General features: G+C 48.8%; 1 protein-coding gene and 1 non-coding gene across 3 annotated transcripts; one reads left to right on the top strand and one right to left on the bottom strand.

Annotated features, from left to right (window-relative positions):
• Positions 1-10878: 10878 nt before the first annotated feature.
• On the bottom strand, positions 10879-13963 carry Pla2g2a (phospholipase A2 group IIA). 2 transcript variants are annotated; one of them, XM_052177861.1, is made up of 5 exons: positions 13853-13963; positions 13135-13187; positions 12858-13002; positions 12526-12635; positions 10879-11312 (listed from the first exon to the last, which is right to left on the bottom strand). In XM_052177861.1, exons 2-5 carry the CDS (start codon positions 13175-13177, stop codon positions 11170-11172), a joined length of 441 nt encoding a protein of 146 aa, XP_052033821.1. In that variant the 5' UTR covers positions 13178-13187; positions 13853-13963; the 3' UTR covers positions 10879-11169. The 2 variants fall into 2 exon arrangements, with proteins under 2 accessions (XP_052033821.1, XP_052033820.1); XM_052177860.1 differs by having other exon boundaries at positions 13796-13906.
• A 4640-nt stretch (positions 13964-18603) lies between these two features.
• LOC127681833 (U1 spliceosomal RNA) lies at positions 18604-18763 on the top strand. Its single transcript, XR_007977193.1, has one exon. It is a non-coding gene; the product is annotated as a U1 spliceosomal RNA (small nuclear RNA).
• The last annotated feature ends 306 nt before the right edge of the window (positions 18764-19069 follow it).

The raw sequence follows: 19069 nt of genomic DNA, 5'->3' as shown, positions 1-19069 counted from the left end.
GGTCACCTAGCAACCCTTGGGTCTGTGTGCATATTCTTGTCGTCGCTGGGCAACCAGGTCTTGGGAGTCCGCACTTAACATTACAGTACCCAGCAAAAGACCAAACAATGGCGATCCTGAAACTTTTTTTTGTGTGGTGTCCTTGAGGTTTTCCACCTAGAAGGACACGACCACGTGCTTGTATCACAGTTTGACAACCACACTTTCTTTGTCCTGCTTGGATGCCCTTTGTAGTTACCTGAGGGACTGTTTTGAATTTCCGCTCGTTTGTTTTGTATTTCCCCCACCCTGTATTTTACCCAGTCATTACCACACGGCTCCTCAAGAGCTTCCTTTGATCAGAACAAGCTGTTATGGAACAAAAGCAACAGAGCACTCTGTGAAGACAGATGAGAGAAAACAGTGTCACTTTCCAACAGAATTAGTGTATTTTCCTCTTAGTTTTCCTTATTTTTCATAAACATTTTAAGTAGCTGTCACTTCAAAGGAGCTTGTGATATTCACTAATTCTTTTTGACTTTAAGTCTGCCAAAATAATATTTCTAGAGACAGAAGTCTCCTGTAGGCAAGGCTGGTCTTAGCTCAGAATTTAGCTGAGGATGATCTTGAACTTCAGATCCTGCTGCTCTGCCTCCCAAGTGCTGGCGTTATAGACATGAACCACTATGCCTGGCTTTATCTGGTGCTGGATCTTGAACCCAGGGCTTTGTGTGTGGCAAGCAAGCATTCTACCCACTGAGCCACATCCCCAGCTCTGCAAAAAAAAAAAAAATTGTTTTTAATATCAGGGCTGATGATTTAGCTTAAGGCCTGGATTTGATCAGAAGTGTTGAAGGTTTTTCTGTTTGTTTTGTTTTGTTTTGTTGACGTTGTGATGATGGAGCTAAGATAATGTCAGGACTTTAGATCCTCCATAAACAAAAAGTAGTCCCAGTTAAATAATAAAGAGACCCTTAAGTTTAGTCTGTCTCTTACTGTGGCTTTCTGTTTTGACACATACATTTTCATTTCTGACTTCTTCAAATATTTTATAAACCTTTTTCTCTCTTGTCTCCTGGCAGTGATGTTCTAAATCTCTCATCGTCTTGAGCTGCCTAATTTGTGCACCAATCAAATTTGCTAGCTTTTAATTGCCTAAGTTTATCTTTTAAGCCACTCCAGATGGGGCCTGGGGCTTGGTGCCGACCATTAGCCATGCTGTTTCCTGTCAGCATCCCGAGAGACCACAAAAGCTGTATCAGGGACATCCAGCCTGTGGGTTGTGAGCCACGTGTGTCCCGGGACAGCTACAAACACAGTCCAACACATTTTTACATCACCATGCTGAGTCTCAGTGCCAATCAGTGTGATGTAGCATGTGTCATGGATGATGTGTGGAATGGAGGGGCGGGAGTCTGTCCAGGTAGCACAGGGTTGGTCTCTGTTGGGTACAACATCCAGGTCTGTCACATAGGTTTTTCCAGCCTCTCCTGTGTCATTAGCAGTCAGAGAGAAAGTTCTAGGTGGGAAAGCCATCTGCATGTCACTCTGGGTGAACCTGGCATGGTTCTATCTGTGGTGAGGTTGCCTTTGTCCCAAAACTGGGCACAGGAGTGAAATTAAATGGGCTCTGTGTTACCAGTGAACTCAAGCTGAGATGGCAGCGATACGGCAGAAGTCTCCCTCTGGCTGGACGGTGTGAACTCCTCAGCTGCACAGCCTGTTGCTTTGGGAGGGGACACTCAGAGACTAGCCATCACTCCAGAGGGCTCTGGTTTTGACTGTAACCCTTTCCGACATTCCCCAGGTGTCCTTGTGTCTTTTTCTGCCTATGTGTGACTGCGCGCCTAGAGCCATTTTCTACAAAGATGGTTGCTGGGTACAGGGATAAATGAATTTCTTTTCTTTTAAAAAATTACTAAATTAATTTACTAATTTATTTATTCACATGAGTGGGCATGTCCCTGAGCTCGGGCATGGATGTGGAAGCAAGAGGCCTGTTTCCAGAAGTTGTTTCTCTCCTTCTATTATGGGAATCCCAGGGATCGAGCTCAGGTCCAGGCTGGGCGGCAGGAACCTTGTCTTAGTTTGGGGTTTTACTACTATGAACAGACACCATGGCCAAGGCAAGTCTTATAAGGACAGAATTTAATTGGGGCTGGCTTACAGGTTCAGAGGGTCAGTCCATTATCCTCAAGGTGGGAGCATGGCAGCATCCAGGCAGGGAGGGTGCAGGAGGAGCTGAGAGTTCTACATCTTCATCCGAAGGCTGCTAGCAGAATACTAGCTTCTAGGCAGCTAGGACAAGGGTATTAGAGCTCATGCTCATAGTGACACAGGTCCTCCAACAAGGCCACCCCTACTCCAATAAGGCCACACCTACTCCAATAAGGCCACACCTCCTCCAATAAAGCCACCTCCTAACAGTGCCACTCCCTAGGCCAAGCATATTCAAACCACCACATTTCACTCCTTGGTCCACGTAGGCTTGTTCAAACATATGAGTCTATGGTGGCCATACCTAGCCACAGCATAATAAAAAAGTACATGTAGTTCAACTTCCCAAGTCCCCATAGTCTATGGTAGTCACAACATTGTTAAAAGTCCAAAGTTCAAAGTCTCTTTTGGGATTCATCCAATCACTTAACTGTAATCCCCAAAGCAAGTCAGGAAGCCAGCTGGGCAGACTCCAAACTTTGCATCTATATCTGATGTCAAAACTGTCTTCAGATCTTCAACTCCTTTTTCATCTTTGTTGACTGCAACAAAGTTCTTCCTCCTGGGCTGCTTTCTGTACGGCTCTGGCATCTTTAATATATTGAAGTCTACAAGTCAGCTTTACAGATTCTTGTTTCAATGTCTGGGATCCACACATGATCTTCTGGGCTCCTCCAAAGGGCTGGCGTCATTTCTCCTGCTCTGCCCTCTGTAGCACTCAAGGCTACGGTTCTGGTTGACTCCATCCCACTGCTGCTGCTGTTCTTGGTGATCATCCGGTGGCAATGACATCTCCAATATGCTGAGGTCTTCCGCTGTAACTAGGCTTCGCCAATAGCCTTTCATTGGCTCTCTTCACGGTGTTAAGCCTTGACTTCATTTCATGACTCCTTCGGGACTGGGCCATCAACTGCAACTGCACCTTCACTACTGGTCTTCCCTGGCTTCTCACAGTGCCCAGCCTCAGCTGATCTCCATGACCCCTTCATGCCTTCAAAACCTGGGTGACTCTTACATATTACTGAGTCCAGCTCCAGCATGAGAGACAATCTTGGCTATCTCTGGAACACAGCTTCTTTGTGTTCTCAGAAAACACTTTCCAGAAGATTTCACACTCCCCCCCCCCCCCCCCCGTGATGCTGGTCTCTTCCTAATCACCATTGATTTCTTAGCTCCAGCTAACCATCCTCAGTTGTCCCAGTAGGACCTTCTATTTGTGAAAGCCAGAGCTGCTGCTTGCTGGGGCTGGAATATCCTCTCCCTTATTCTCTTACCAGCTTTCTGTTTTCCAGCTCCTTCACTGACTAAGGTTGGCTGTCCTGGAACTTGCTCCGTAGATTGACCTTGAACTCAGAGATCTGCATGGTTCTGTCTCCTGAATCGGCATGTACCAACACCTCTGGACTTAAGCTTTTCTTCTCCTAGAACTTTCTCTGTCCTAGACTGGCCTTGATCTCAGAGAGCTGCTTGTCTCAGTCTCCTCGGATTAAAGCTGTGCATCACCTTGCCTGGCCTAAGTTTTCCATGGCCACTATGCCTCAAGATCCAGATAAAAACCATGTGTCTTTCAGCTTTAAGATCTGGATCACAAGTGTGCCCTCCACTTCTGGATTGTAATTCATTCCAGATTAAAAGGCCAAACTATTCCTTGTTCAACTGCAAACACAAATAATAAACTTACCTGGGTGGGATCATGCCCTGAGATCACCATTCACTTAATCTCTTTATATCCATGAATACAGGATTCAGCTCCATTTCACTTCCTGGTGTCTTTTTATTACTTGAACCATACACTTTATAGTTTTCTTTTCTCGGCTTGCTCCTTCTCATTAAAACGTTCTTTATAACATTAAATCAGAGAACAAAGTCTCTGCTGAGCTTTTTTTGAGACTTCCTTTGTCCATGCAATTAATATAAATCTCTTTACTTTGGCCTCAGGTAAACTCCTCAGACAAGGGCACAAAGCAGCCACATTCTTCATCAAAGTACCACAAAAACAGTTTCTAGGTCACATACTGAAGTTCTCCAGTGAAACCACTTGGGATAGGTCCTCACAGTTCAAATCACCCACATTAACAAAGTCTTCTGTATTCCTACTAGGATGGTCCACTAAGCTCCACTTAAAGCACCCCACTGTTTTCCAAATCCACATTCTTCCAAACAAGACCATAGTCAGGCCTATCACAGCAATACTCCACTCCTGGTACCAATTTCTGTCTTAGGGTTTTACTGCTGTGAACAGATACTATGACCAAGGCAAGTCTTGTAAGGACAGCATTTATTGGGATTGTCTTACAGGTTCAGAGATTCAGTCCATTATCATCATGGCGGGAGGATGGCAGCATCCAGGCAGGCATGGTGCAGAAGGAGCTGAGAGTTCTACATCTTCATCTGAAGGCCGACAGGAGAAGACTGGCTTCCAGGCAGCTTATGCCCAAATGTCCTCCAAAAAGGCCACACCTACTCCAAGGCCACACCCACTCCAACAGGGTCACACCTACTCCAACAAGGCCACATCTCCTAGTAGTGCCACTCTCTGGGCCAAGCATATACAAACCTTTACTTAATTGAGCCATCTAGCTAACCCTTAAACACTTAGCTGACCAATTCTTAAACCCCCTGCCAGTAGTCTTTCTTCACAGTAAGCCACTACCACTGTCTGGGGAAATACACTGCTTTGGTTTATTGTGTTAAATTTCCCCTCCCATCTGGTATCCACCATCGGATCTGCTCTCTGTTTATTTGGATGTAGGGTGCCTTGAAAAGGATTCAGTGTTTATGTAACTCTGTGTGTGCTTTTAAATTATACACAGGATCCTGCACCGCAGTCCCCTCCCCCTTTCGTGCCAAGACTGCAAATTAGCAGAGATTCACGGCTCCTTTGCCAAACCAGGCTGGCAGAGTGACAGCTGAGAGAGGAGCCTGGATCTGAGGAAGTGACGAGAGAGCCTTTGCCAAGCCTTGTGGAAGCTGGGGCAACCTAGGCAGCAGGGTGGAGTTGTGAGGCACTGAGCTGGTAGGCGCTGGAGCAGACAGAGCAGGGTCAGACAGCGGGCGGGTGGGTGGGGCAGAGGAAACTGTTCCTTTTCCTTTCTTCTCTCTCATTATGTAGCCCAGGCTAGTCTCAAAATCAGGCTCCTCCAGGGTGTGGGAATTACAGGTTCAAGCTCCTACGCCCAGTTAGAAGACTTTCTACACTGTGTTTTCCTTCTGTTTGCTCCTTGATTCTGAGATGATCCGGCCCCAGAGGTGTGATGATGTCACCAGAGCCCTTTGGGTCAGAGGCTGGGCCCTGGAATCTCAGACAAACCTGACCTCAATAGGTCAATTAAACAGGAAAGCAGAGAAAAGCAGAGAAAGATGTATTCAACGTAGTCATGGTGGAAAGAGTAACAGAGAGGTCCCGTGAACCCCAAATTCATCTCCTTGACATGACATATGTCTTGACACGAAGAGGACAAGAGGTAACTAATCAGCCCTGGCTAACACGTGGCCCTGCACGTCACTCACCCTTCTCCTCTGCTCTAACACCCCACAGGGCGCTCTGGCGAGCTTCGACGGTTGGACTTTTCCTCTGGCTGGCACCAGGCTTTAGCATTTTTCTTCTCTCCGTGTGACACTCCTTGGCAGATTTCAGGTTCTTGGGACCATCATTGAAGGGCAGGGTTCAGTGTCCGTCTAGGAGTCCTTCATTTCTGTCAGTCACAGCTATCCCAAATCACTATCTGGTGAGAAATGGTGAACACCAATGCAGGCAGTCTCCTGCCCTCAAAGTCCTTTCCTTCCTCTTCTTCTATCCTTCTTCCTGGTAACACCCAGAATGGCAGGCTACACCACAGGGTGAGGATCTCAACCGGTGCTGCCTCTTCAGGTGCTTGGTGACAAGGTGCTGAGCAGAGTAGTTCCCTACAGCAGAAACAGCAAAGGGGATGGTGAAATGGAGGGTTTATCACCTCTCTGTCCCCTACCCAGAGTGACACTCACCAGACAATAGGACATTTACTGGACAGCACAGAATATCTGATTCAGTCCCACCACATAAGAGAAAGTGTCAGCTGGACAAGGAAAGGGTAAGGATCTGTCAGAAAACCTGTGAGTATAAACGCTAATTATAAAGAACGTAATTATTGACAGAGGCCAGCTTGCTGGGCGTGAGAGAGCACGCCTGTAATCCCAGCATAACGGATCTCAGCAGGTTAGCATCTTGGCGGCTGGCTTAGTTTCTTTTCAGTTTGCCGTGACAAAATACCCGGACAGAAGCAACTGAGGAGAGACAGCGTTTGTCCTGGCTCACAGTTCACGGTAAGCCCGTCGTGGTGGGGAAGTCAAGGTAGCAGGAACATGAGGTGCCTGGTTGTTTGCAACCACAGAAGAGAGTAAAGAATGTTCCCTGGGACTTAGTTCACTTTCTCTGTTTTACAGACGTCAGGGAGCAGTGCCAACCACAACGTGGATGGGTCTTGTGACATCAATTCATTGTGTCAAGATAATCTACACAGACGTGCCCAGAGGCCCTTCTGTCAGGCTGAGTCTAGACTCTGTCTGGTTGACAGAGGGAGGATGACTCCCAACCTGACCCCTGAGACAGGGTTTCTCTGTGTAGCCCTGGCTGTCCTGGAACTCACTCTGTAGACCAGGCTGGCCTCAAATTCAGAGATGCACCCAACTCTGCTTCCTGAGTTCTGGGATTAAAAGTGTGGGCTACCATGTCTGAGTAACATTTTATTTTTAACAGTTACACCTAGGCTTTCTTCTGAAACCAGAGACAGTAGGCAACAGTTGTTCTAGGGTCAAGGAAAGACGTGAATTAAATTGCTGGGCTTGTCACAGAGGAAGCAACAGACGTTTCTAGGTCCAACTTACATGCGTATGATCCTAAATATCTAGTAGAAAAATATGAGCATTCCTACCGGCAAACCCAGGCAAAAATACATGCTCACAATTAACAGGGTGCCAATGCTTTCATTTTTACCAAAATATTAAAAGCCATCTTATTTATCAATAACTTGCTAAAGTCATCTGAGTTCAAAACATTGTGTTAATTATTTTGATCCACATAGACTCAATCTAAGTGAATGATTACGCATCTATAAGCCAATTAGAAAATTATGTCAGTATATGGGTCAACATGTGACATGCATGTATTTAGACACACTTAAAAACATATACGAAGATCTTATATCTGTGGTGGGGAAATGACTTTCTGTGTAAGTTTGAGGACCTGAGTTTAGATTCTCAGCACCCAGAAGATGGCTGGGTGCCAGTGGTACACATCTTAGCCCCAGTGCTGGGAAGTCGGAGACAGGAGGATTCTGTGGAACTCTGTCTAGTGGAACTGAAGTTCTCTGAGTTTTTGGTTCTGTGAAAGATCCTGTCTCCAAAAATAAGGTGCAGAGTGACTGAGAACATCAGCCTCTGGCTTCTACATGTCCAGGCATGGATGTTCATGCCTACACACACACACACACACACACACACACACACACACACACACACACACACACACAAGCACAAATGCACACACAAGCGCACACGCACGCACACACATGCACACGCACACACACACATGCACACACAGACACACACACACACACGCACACACACAGACACACACACACACACAGAGACATACACACACAGACACACACACACAAGTGCAAATGCACACACAAGCACACACGCACGCACACACATGCACACGCGCACACACACATGCACATACAGACACACAGACACACACACAGACACAGACACACACACACACACACACACGCACACACACAGACACACAGACACACAGACACACACACACACACACACACACACACACACACACACACACAACTATTGTATTTATTCCCATAGGTAGTTTTCTGACATTTGCAGACCAAGCTTCAGGCAAAGCCATTTCCAGAACAGCTGGTGCTAAAGAACGATTCACTCCTTTCCCGGAGTCTGTGTCTGCTCAGCCTTGAGTGAGCTTGGGGCGGAATGCTCAGATAGTTCTATGTAAGCTAGCCCCAGAGAAGACAGCACACTGCCCAAACATCCTGAATTTGATGATGATGATGATGATGATGATGAAATTTAGAATTATTTGTGTTACTGTACAAATTATGATATATGTGAGTGTGAGCACCCAGGGGCCTGGCACTGCACACGTGTGCGGGTCAGAGGACAGCTTTCTCCCCTTCCACCTTAGGGATCCCAGGGATCAAACTCGGGTTGGTGGGCTTGTTTAATAAGATTTTTCCTGAAGCCCCTTTTGTCCTTTTGTTTGGACGGTTTGCTTGACCCATCTTAAGGCAGGAAGCATTTTTGGGAAAGAGTTTTAAAAGGTCCTTGGCCGTGTCTGTGGGGGTGTGGCACACGGAACTGATTTCTAATGCCAGATGGGGATCTCGGTATCGTACAAGGCCCAGACTCTGGCATCAGGGGATTTGAAAGGCCAGAACAACTTCACAAAGCTCAACAGCTCACGCCTCAAACCATACATTTTCAGTTCCGAGAAGGGTTCTTCAGGTGTCGGGTTGCCAAAGAGTCACTGTAAGTTGCAAAAATCACTATTTGGTGGTGAAAGGGAATAAACATCTATTCTTCTCTTGGCCAAAAATGTCCAAAACTCTTATCTGGGGTTTGGCTTTTTTTTAAAAAAAAAATTGCAATTTGTCTGATGGATAGCTTTGCTCACGCCAGAGCTCTGTCAGTCCTCTTGGTGAGGGCTGTGTCAGGCGTGTGAGCCCGAGATACCCTGTGTTTTCTTTAAGTTCAGTGTGGTGGCGCCTTGACAGAAACAACTCCACTTTGTTCTGATAGCTTCCGCACCCTCAGACAGACCAGGAGGTTCTGGATGTGGGGACCCAGGAGGCTCTGGATGTGGGGGGCCAGAAGGCTCTGGATGTGGGGGACCAGGAGGCGCTGGATGTGGATGCCCAGAAGGTTCTGGACGTGGGGGGCCAGGAGGCTCTGGACGTGGGGGGCCAGGAGGCGCTGGATGTGGGGGGCCAGGAGGCTCTGGACGTGGGGGGCCAGGAGGCTCTGGACGTGGGGACCCAGGAGGCTCTGGATGTGGGGGGCCAGAAGGCTCTGGATGTGGGGACCCAGGAGGCTCTGGATGTGGGGGGCCAGGAGGCTCTGGATGTGGGGACCCAGGAGGCTCTGGATGTGGGGGGCCAGAAGGCTCTGGATGTGGGGACCCAGGAGGCGCTGGATGTGGGGGGCCAGGAGGCTCTGGACGTGGGGGGCCAGGAGGCTCTGGACGTGGGGGGCCAGGAGGCTCTGGATGTGGGGGGCCAGGAGGCTCTGGATGTGGGGAGCCAGGAGGCTTTGGACGTGGGGGGCCAGGAGGCTCTGGACGTGGGGACCCAGGAGGCTCTGGATGTGGGGACCCAGGAGGCTCTGGACATGGGGGGCCAGGAGGCTCTGGATGTGGGGGGCCAGGAGGCTCTGGATGTGGATGCCCAGGAGGCTCTGGACGTGGGGGGCCAGGAGGCTCTGGACGTGGGGACCCAGGAGGCTCTGGATGTGGGGGGCCAGGAGGCTCTGGACGTGGGGGCCAGGAGGCTCTGGACGTGGGGGGCCAGGAGGCTCTGAATGTGGGGGGCCAGGAGGCTCTGGATGTGGGGGGCCAGGAGGCTCTGGACATGGGGGGCCAGGAGGCTCTGGACATGGGGGGCCAGGAGGCTCTGGACGTGGGGACCCAGGAGGCTCTGGATGTGGGGGGCCAGGAGGCTCTGGACGTGGGGGCCAGGAGGCTCTGGATGTGGGGGGCCAGAAGGCTCTGGATGTGGGGGGCCAGGAGGCGCTGGATGTGGGGGGCCAGGAGGCTCTGGACGTGGGGGGCCAGGAGGCTCTGGACGTGGGGGGCCAGGAGGCTCTGGATGTGGGGGGCCAGGAGGCTCTGGACGTGGGGACCCAGGAGGCTCTGGATGTGGGGACCCAGGAGGCTCTGGATGTGGGGACCCAGGAGGCTCTGGATGTGGGGGGCCAGGAGGCTCTGGACGTGGGGACCCAGGAGGCTCTGGATGTGGGGGCCCAGGAGGCTCTGGATGTGGGGGCCCAGGAGGCTCTGGATGTGGGGGCCCAGGAGGCTCTGGACATGGGGGGCCAGGAGGCTCTGGACATGGGGGGCCAGGAGAGGAAGCTCTGCCTTTAGGAGGAACGGTGGCTGCAGGCAGTGTGGGCATTGCTTGACGTCTCCTCCCCCTCCTGATTCTCACGCAAGCCTTAGCAGGAGCTCTGACAGGCATCTCCATTTGAATCTCCATTTGGTGGCACCTGAGGTTCAGACCCAGCTAGACTGACCCAGAACCTCGTTCTTTCGTAATGTGTATGTGTGTCTCTGTGTGTGCTTATGTATACATGCAGATGTGTGCATGTGTGTGTGGAGGCCACAGATCAAACTCGGGTGTCCTTTCTCAGGACTCCACGTGCCTTGTTTATGGAGGCAGAGTCTCTCACTGGCCTGGCTGGCCACTGAGCCCCTGGGATCCACTTTCTTTGTTTCTCCAATGCCAGGATTGTTAACAAGTGTTCACTTTCTGTACCTGGGTTCTGGGGGTTGAGCATGAGACCTCATGTTTTCTTGGTAAGCGCTTTAGCCGCCTCCCAGCCTCAAGGCCTATACTGTTAGCATGCATACTTTCTATCTGTCCCATCTCGAGTTATAAGAGCACAATGCAGTTGTTAGATGAATTGTTTTACTTGTGAGAGCCTCCGAAGACTCCCTTAGGTACCACGAAGCAGGAAGATGGATGCCAAGGGAAAGATGGAAGTGGGCAGATTCAAGTCAGTGGGCAAAGGTCAGTCTGACTCAGCAGGCATTGGTGTCTCACTCTGGGTGAAGACAGAAGGGCCCCCACCTTGCCTCTAGGGTGGCAGAGGGGTGTTTCCTTTATCACTGGGGAACTTGGTTGGGCTGGGAGAGGTGTTAGAGGAGACACACGTGTCTGGGTGTTTCAGAAGATGGCTCTTTTAGCATCTGGGCGAATTCCCTTTGCAAAACTTGTTGGGGTAGAACTGGTACTTTAAACTGTAGCTTTTCTTGTTCCGGGCAAAACACTCAGCGGCGGCTTTATCACACTGGCACAGCTGTTTCTGACAGGAGTTCTGGTTTGCTGAAATTAGAGGAAAACGGACACAGAGCTGATGGTTTATCTCCTGGTGGCTGCTTGTGGGGACCTGTCTCTTCCAAGACAAGTCCTAGGGTTACTGGGAAGGCACAACCCATCTGACCATCTGATGGGGACACACAGTGGCCACACACTGCAAGAGGTGTGCCTCACTCCCTAGCAGCCCTCTTCTGGGTGTTTGTTTGTTTGTTTGTCTTTAATGGACAGGGTCTCCGTAGCTAAGGCTGCCTTTGAGTTCTCTAGTTGAGGATGACCTTGAACTTCTGATCCTCCTGCCTCCACATGAGCACCAGGATTCAGGTCATGCTAAATTCTGCCCATTTCATACACTGCTGAGGATGGAACCCAGGGCCTTCTGGGAAGTGCTCGTTTCTCCCTCCCCAAAGAGTCTTGGAGAGAGAAAGCGCAGCCCGTTATCAGAGCCTTGGGTTCTTGAGGGTTTAGCACATCTTCTAATTTAAGCACAGATGTTGGCAGTATACCGGAGCCGAGGAGCAGGGCTGATCCTGCGCTGAAGAGGTTGCCCAGACCCGGTAACATACATTTGTGAATTCCCACACATCTTTCCAAACAGAGCAAGGCTGCTTTGCACCCGGACTCACTCACTCCTGCGGGCCACATGGCTCACTTGCGCCCCCTCCCTGCGCCCCATGCACTCTGCAGCCAAGAGTCCTTCCCCCCCACCCCCACCCCATAATGTGCTTCTTACTGCTCTGCTAAGTAATAGGTCCCTATTGCTGGAGCACACAATGTCCAGAAAGACCTGACTTCTTGACCATGTCCCTTCATTGTCCCACTGCTCAGACTCATTCTCACATGTCCGCTGGGCAGCAGAGTGACCGACTGTCCTCTTTGACCCTTTGGCCACACTCTGCCCCGTTTGGGGGATGGTTGTGTGGGTTGTGTGTACCCTGTTTTAGGGGATGTGTGCTTCACTGACTAGGGGACTTTTGGGACTCAGCATGCATTCCATTGCTTGCAGAATCCACCTCAAGCATCAGGCTGGGCGAAGGCTTTTGCTGGCTTCCTATCCTCTTCTTCACTACCCTCTTACCCATTTTTCTTGCTTCCTATTCAACTGTGATGATCTTAAGGAAGGGATAAACTCCCTGCCTGCACCAACAAAGTTCCCAGCGTGCATGCGTGTGCTCAACAACCTCGTGAAGGAAGAAGGTAGGCTTCTCAGAGTCTTCCTTACCAGAACAGGTGATTTGTCCCCGTTGGTGGGAGAACTTGTAGGTCTGGAATTTTGTGCCACATCCACGCTTCTCCAGACGCTTGTAGCAGCAGTCATGAGTAACACAGCATCTGGTTGGGGGACAGATCTTACTGAGGCTGCCTGGTATCCCAGCATTTCCTTTGGCCTTTGATTCTGAGCAGAGACTCAAGAACTTTGGAGTGGTTCAGAGCAGAGCTCCCAATATGCTGACCTCAGTTGGCTGGGATTCACTGCGACACTGATGTAGTGGGTACTGGCTCCCTCTTAGTCCCATCCCAGCAGGAGTGACAGGAGGATTGGGGTGGCCTTACCGATCTGTGGCATCTTTGGGGGATCCTCTGCCACCCACGCCACAGTGGCAACCGTAGAAGGCATAGCTAGTCCCGGCTTTCTTTCCTGTCTTAAGCTGAATCATTTGCCCGAACTGCAGAATGTTCCCCTGGACCTGTATCGAACCTGAAAGGAAATGGAGAAACGATCCAATAAAGGGTGGTAAACCCTGTGCCCACAGGAAGGCAAGCCAAGGGACAGGGTGCCTCCCTCCTCAGGTTACCCTCTCATCATGCTGAGTTCAGAGTCCATTCTTACCAAAGGCCAGGATCATGGCTGCTAGCAACAGGAGGACCTTCATGCTGTTAGCTCTGTGAAGGAGAGGTACAGGCGGCCTGGACATTTCTTCCCAGGACAGCTGTTTTTATCCCAGCCCCTGCTCAGCTGTCCGGCTTAGCAGCCCCAGAGCACACATGTGCACTTGCCGGGGGCTAAGTCACAGAGTGCACACAGAGTGGCTTCCGACTGTGCATTGCGATGTGGTGATGGGATCACCCTTCAGCCCTCCCGGGGGGGGGGGCGTGGCTTAAAGGAGATGTCTCCCCTCACTGTCTACTCCACATTAGAGTCAAGACAGGAATCCCACCTATCCGACAGTCTCCCCAACTAAAACCTCACATCCTCTTTGCAAGCCTTTCTGACTCTGCCAAATACATGCACACATACATGATGCCTTTCTGTTCTAACCCTATGTGAATTACATGTACACACATGTTGCCCTTCTAACCCTGTGACAATTACATACATGTACACATGATGCCTTTCTAACCCGCTACTGATGACATGCAAACACACATGCTCTCAAATTCTTCCCCAGCACCCTTACAAACCCATACTTGTCCATGAATGCTGTCTTGTACATGTTTACATGATGGGGGCTCCCATCCACAGGCATGACCATATGCACACACATACTCACATGCACCTGCCCAACCCTTCAAATGCATCCAAAGGACAGGAGTTTCTGGGCATGTACCTCTTGGATGGTGGTATGGTTTCTGATTCAGGGCTTGTCTTGTTTTTCCTGCATTCCAACTGCCCTTAAATAGCTTCTTCCCTCTGTAGGGCTGGGGATTGGTGAGCCGAGGGGATAGGAAGCTGGGTGTGGCCAAATAGTGGATTCATAGATGGGCATACCCAACACCCTGGGTAAGTCCCCTTTCTTCCCCCGACAGCTGGCAAAGCAGCCTTGAGGGATGGAAAAGCCTTCATACCAAGGCCTGCCAACATCATACATTTCAGCTGATTTCGAAACCTCTCTCGGCTGCTGGGAAACAGGGCCCAGCTCCTGACTCGGGAACTTTCCAGAAGCCCGTTTGGGTGTGACTGCTGACACCTCCCAGTGGCCACTTCTGAGAGCGTGCAAGAATTGTATGCAGTGAAGGGAACAGGTGTTTGAAAGTCTGGGATGTTTCTTTCATCTGATAAACTGTGGCATTTGGGGACAGGAAAGGGAATGCTGATAACATATCTTTGTTCACTTCATCTGTCAATCATTCATTCATTCATTCATTCATTCATTCATTCATTCATTTGATCACAGAGGCTTCTGTGAAGCTTCAAGGCCACACAGACTTAACTTCTTGGGAGGTGATAAGGAAGAGTTCTTGGGACCCCCCCTCCATGTTTTCTCCCTCCTCCTCTTCAATCTTCTCCTCTCTCCTCTCACAATTTCTTCTGAGTTTATGTGTCTGTGGTTGTTTCTGTGTGTACAGATGTGTGTGCATGTGTTCAGAGGACAACCTTGGATATCATTCAGAAGCTGTCTGCCTTGGGGTTTTTAAGACCTGGAGTTCACAAAATAAGCTAAGCTTACTTCCCAGAAAGTCCTAGCGCTGCCTTGACCTCTACCCCCATCCCGAGTATTTGGGGTTACAAATGTGTGCTGTCACACCTGGCTTTTTTACATGGGTGCTGGGGACTGAACTCACATCCTTGGGGTTGCGAGGCCAGCAATTTACTACTGAGTCACCTTACCAGTCCCATAGGAATTTTTCAACCTGGAAAAAAATCCAGTAGCTTTTCTCCAAAACTATTCTAGGGCTTAGACAAGGGCCCACCCCGGCCTTTAGGGGATGGAGCTGAGGTGGAACACGGAGTTGGATGAAGGCTAAAGATTGTGTGTTCCTGGTCTTATACCTTTCTCCAGCTGTATTTGAGGCTAGAGGCTGATGGCTTCTGGGAACTTAACACTGTCTTGCTTACTCTGTGGCTGAAAACCTCTGGCTTCTTTTCTCTCTAACTTTCTGTGCTTTAGTATGCGCTATATCTTTATTTTATAACTCTCTGTTCTTTATTTATTATTATTATTATTATTATTTGGGTTTTTTGGATTTGGTTTTTTTCAAGATAGGTTTCTCTGTATAGCCCTGGCTGTCCTGGAACTCACTCTGTAGACCAGGCTGGCCTCAAACTCAGAAATCCCCCTGCCTCTGCCACCCAGAGTGCTGGGATTACAGGCGTGCACCACCACTGCCCAGCTTCTTTGTTGTATTTTTACCTTTTTTGACTCTCTGTGCTTTATTAAGCACTGGAAACTTAATTCTTCCTTACTGTTCTGTGCTTAAATAAACGCTGGTCTCTTACTCTGCACCTTCTTATTATTGGAGGTTAACTTAGTACTAATTCCTGGTGAATTAACACCTGCTGTTTAGCCCCTCGCTGGCCAGAAAAAAAAGAACGAAGTCATTCTCGAAGATCACAGACACCTCGGGTGAAGCAGAAACAGCTACACACCTTTTTTAAAATTTTTATTTATTTATTTTATATATGTGAGTACACGTTTGCTGTCTTCACACACACCAGAAGAGGGCACTGAATCTTATTACAGATGGTTGTGAGCCACCATGTGGTTGCTGGGAATTGAACTCAGGACCAGGAAGAGCAGTCAGTGCTCCTAACCGCTGAGCCATCTCTCCAGCCCCCAGCTACACACCTTTTAAAAGCTGCTTTTGATCCTTTACAGCTGTTAGAGAAAAAGTTCTCTATGTAAGAAGGAATTACCTCATAGATAAAAGGTTACACAAAAGGGAAGTATCAGAGGGCTATCAACAACGAGTTCAAAGCAGTGTTTCATTCTGTAAACTCATTGTAAAGTCAAAGGAACCGTGTTTACACGGCCTGACTTCATCACAGTGCACACCTGTGCCTTCATCCTTTGATCCCACCTAGAATGAACATTTTTCCTTGATCACAGATTTGTCCTAAACCTATTTCTCTTTTTAATGTAACTGTGAAAGCTCATTGTATTCCTTATTATGCAGCCTTTGCTTACTGTTATGAGGAGTGGGTACATTCTGTTCTTGATTCTAACGTCATCTTTCTGGAAAAACAACTAAAACCATCTCCTTAAATCTCTTCCTAAAATTATTTGAATCAAACCAGGAATTCTATAAAATTATTAATTCCTCTAAACAGCATTAATTCATGAAAGTTCCTCTTTATGTTGATCTGCAATAAATCTGCCCAATAGGGTGGCTGATGCCCAGGAATCATTAGGCTATGTGATGGCAGCAGGAGAGGCATATTGGCAGTGAGGAGCAATCTTGGGACCTTGCCTCTAGGAGCTCACCCTTCATAAGGCATGCAAAACAGCAGGCCACCCCCAAGAAGGTCACCTGCTAGCCTTAGCCTTTCCTCGATGGCTCCTGACAGAGCTTAGTAGAGAGGTGTCCAGGGGAAAGGTGTGATTGTAGATTTGCCTGGACTGTCCTTAGTCCTTGCTTGTTTGGTGTTGGGCCCACTAATGCGTCCTGACTCTGTGATGTTCTCATTCTCCAGTCTTCGGGGATACAGCGATTTCCAATATAAACATCTTCCCCCGCACCCCTCCCTTCCACACATTCTAAGAATTTGGCTTCCATGGCCTTAAGTAAGCCATCCAACATGCGTCCTTCAGACATTCCCATAGTAGAGGTTGTGGGGTGCCCAGGCACCCCATTTATCCTGCACTTTCCAACCTATGGCAGATGAGTGTCACAGCTTCAGACACGAGCATCGATTCAAAGGGGGGGCTCCAATGGTCACATCCAGGCAGGGACAAACAAAGCAGGTGCAGCCTGTGTCCTTTCTAAGGTCCTCCTGGAAGATCACAAAGGTGGACGCCATCTCCCGGGACAGTGAGTCCTGGGTGGAGGGCAACCTTTCTGCCACCCTCAGGGGACCTAGCATGAGTAAGAAGGAAAATATTTTTATATTAAACTAGTGATGAGTGAGATTGGTAATCATTGCAGCATCATGTATTTTATCCTGTGAGTCATTCAAGTAGAAGTCCTGAAAAATGCAAACTTAATTCATTTATTAAAATTAATATTTTCAGCTGGGCAGTGGTGGCACACTCCTTTAATCCCAGCACTCAGGAGGCAGAGGCAGGCGGATCTCTGTGAATTTAAGGCCAGCCTGGTCTACAGAGCAAATTCCAGAACAGCCAAGGCTACACAGAGAAACCCTGTCTTGGACAAACCAAGGTGGAGGGCTGGGAGGAAGCAGATTCTTTTCTACTATGTTGTTGGTTCAGTGGTGTCCCCCTTTCATGCCTTCACTTCCTAGTGATGGCTTGAAGCCTTAGAATATGACCTTATTTGGAAATAGGGTCATTGCAGATGCCAATAGTTAAGATGAGGTCATTAAGACCCTGTATACCTTGATGTCTTTACACAAAAGGGAAATGTGGGTTCAGAGAGGTGCTTACAGGGTGACACTTCTATTACCCAAGGAGTCCAAAATGACAGCTATATAGAGCTCTCCTGAGGACCCAACCACAGGGGAGGAGGCGGCGGCGGCTCTTGTCTCTGCGTCAGAGTCTTGAACCAATCAATTTCTGCTACTTAAGGGTAGCAGGGAGGGGTGGAATCAGCACTTCAGGAAGTGGGAGTTCCCTTCTCCACTTAGAGTCTTGTACTCAGGTAAGGCTGGATTCTTGGCTTTGCCATAGAAAACATTTCAGACAAGCCAGCACGGAACAGAGCTCACTAAAGGCCTTTTAAAGTGTAGACCTGCTGGGCGGTGGTGGCGCACGCCTGTAATCCCAGCACTCTGGGAGGCAGAGGCAGGCGGATTTCTGAGTTTGAGGCCAGCCTGGTCTACAGAATGAGTTCCAAGACAGCCAGGGCTATACAGAGAAACCCTGTCTCCAAAAAACCAAAAAAAAAAAAAAAAAAAAAAAAAAAAAAAAAAAAAAAAAGTGTAGACCTAAAGCACAGAGCTTAACAGAGAGGTGCCCAGGGGAAGAGTGAGATATCCCAGTGGGGGTATGGGCTTCTCAAGGGACAGTCACTCCTTGGCCCCGTGGCTTTCTAATTTTCACCTCTCACAGCAAGTTGAGAGGCTAAAGGGCTAAAGAATTTCCTTTTATCAACAGAGTTCATGTAGGGTTCATATATGTAAGTTCATAAAAGGTGAATTTATGGGAGGTGTTGCCAGGAATAAGAAGTGATTAAAAAAAAAAATCAAGGTTAGGAGTCATTTTGGTTCTAAGTAGGCATGGCTTAATTTGCCTGTAATGTTTTCAGTTGAGACTTCTTTAGGAAAACGCCCATCATCGACATGGGCAATTTTGGTGTTATCAGTAGTGTGGGGGAACTTCCTGGCTGTGCCTGCAGGAAAGACAAACCCACCAGATCTCAGGATGAAAGGTTTTTGTCTCACATCAGCCCAGTTTTTGATCTCTCTGTCTCACTAGACTGCTTATTTTGGGGGAGCTTTGAGGTTATTAGAAAGCCTTGGTGGATGCTTACCGGGCAGGGAAGATACCATGGTTGTAAAGGTTGTTTTCCCAGGGAGAGGCTTATCCACTGTACTCTGGATTGGCTGATCTCTGTAATTTCCTCCAATGTGGGAAACTGGACTATAATCGGTGGTAGACGGGGAGCATTTGTGCTCTCCCCTTAGCAAAGGAAAAGGAAACCCACAGTGAAGTAATGTGGCCTCCAAAGCTGTCTCTGAGCCCCTGCATGCCTCTCGGCCCAGGGTCCTCTCCTGAGCAGCTGGTGTGAAGCCTATGTCAAGATTCAGAAAGATCTCGTCCCCTTCAGAGCTCTCAGCCTCTCTGGTTCAGACTCTCAGCCTCTGGAATGCTTACTACAAAATAAGCAGAAGCTGCCTTCCCTCTGTGCATCCTGGTGGCCCCACTTGGTCCAGGCTTTAGACTGCATCAATTCTAAGGACCCTGATAGTCCCAGACAGGATTTCTTCA

This window comes from Apodemus sylvaticus, chromosome 3 (genome assembly GCF_947179515.1).
Source record: "Apodemus sylvaticus chromosome 3, mApoSyl1.1, whole genome shotgun sequence".
NCBI classification, from domain to species: Eukaryota; Metazoa; Chordata; class Mammalia; order Rodentia; family Muridae; genus Apodemus; species Apodemus sylvaticus.
This window is presented reverse-complemented; position numbering and strand designations above follow the sequence as displayed.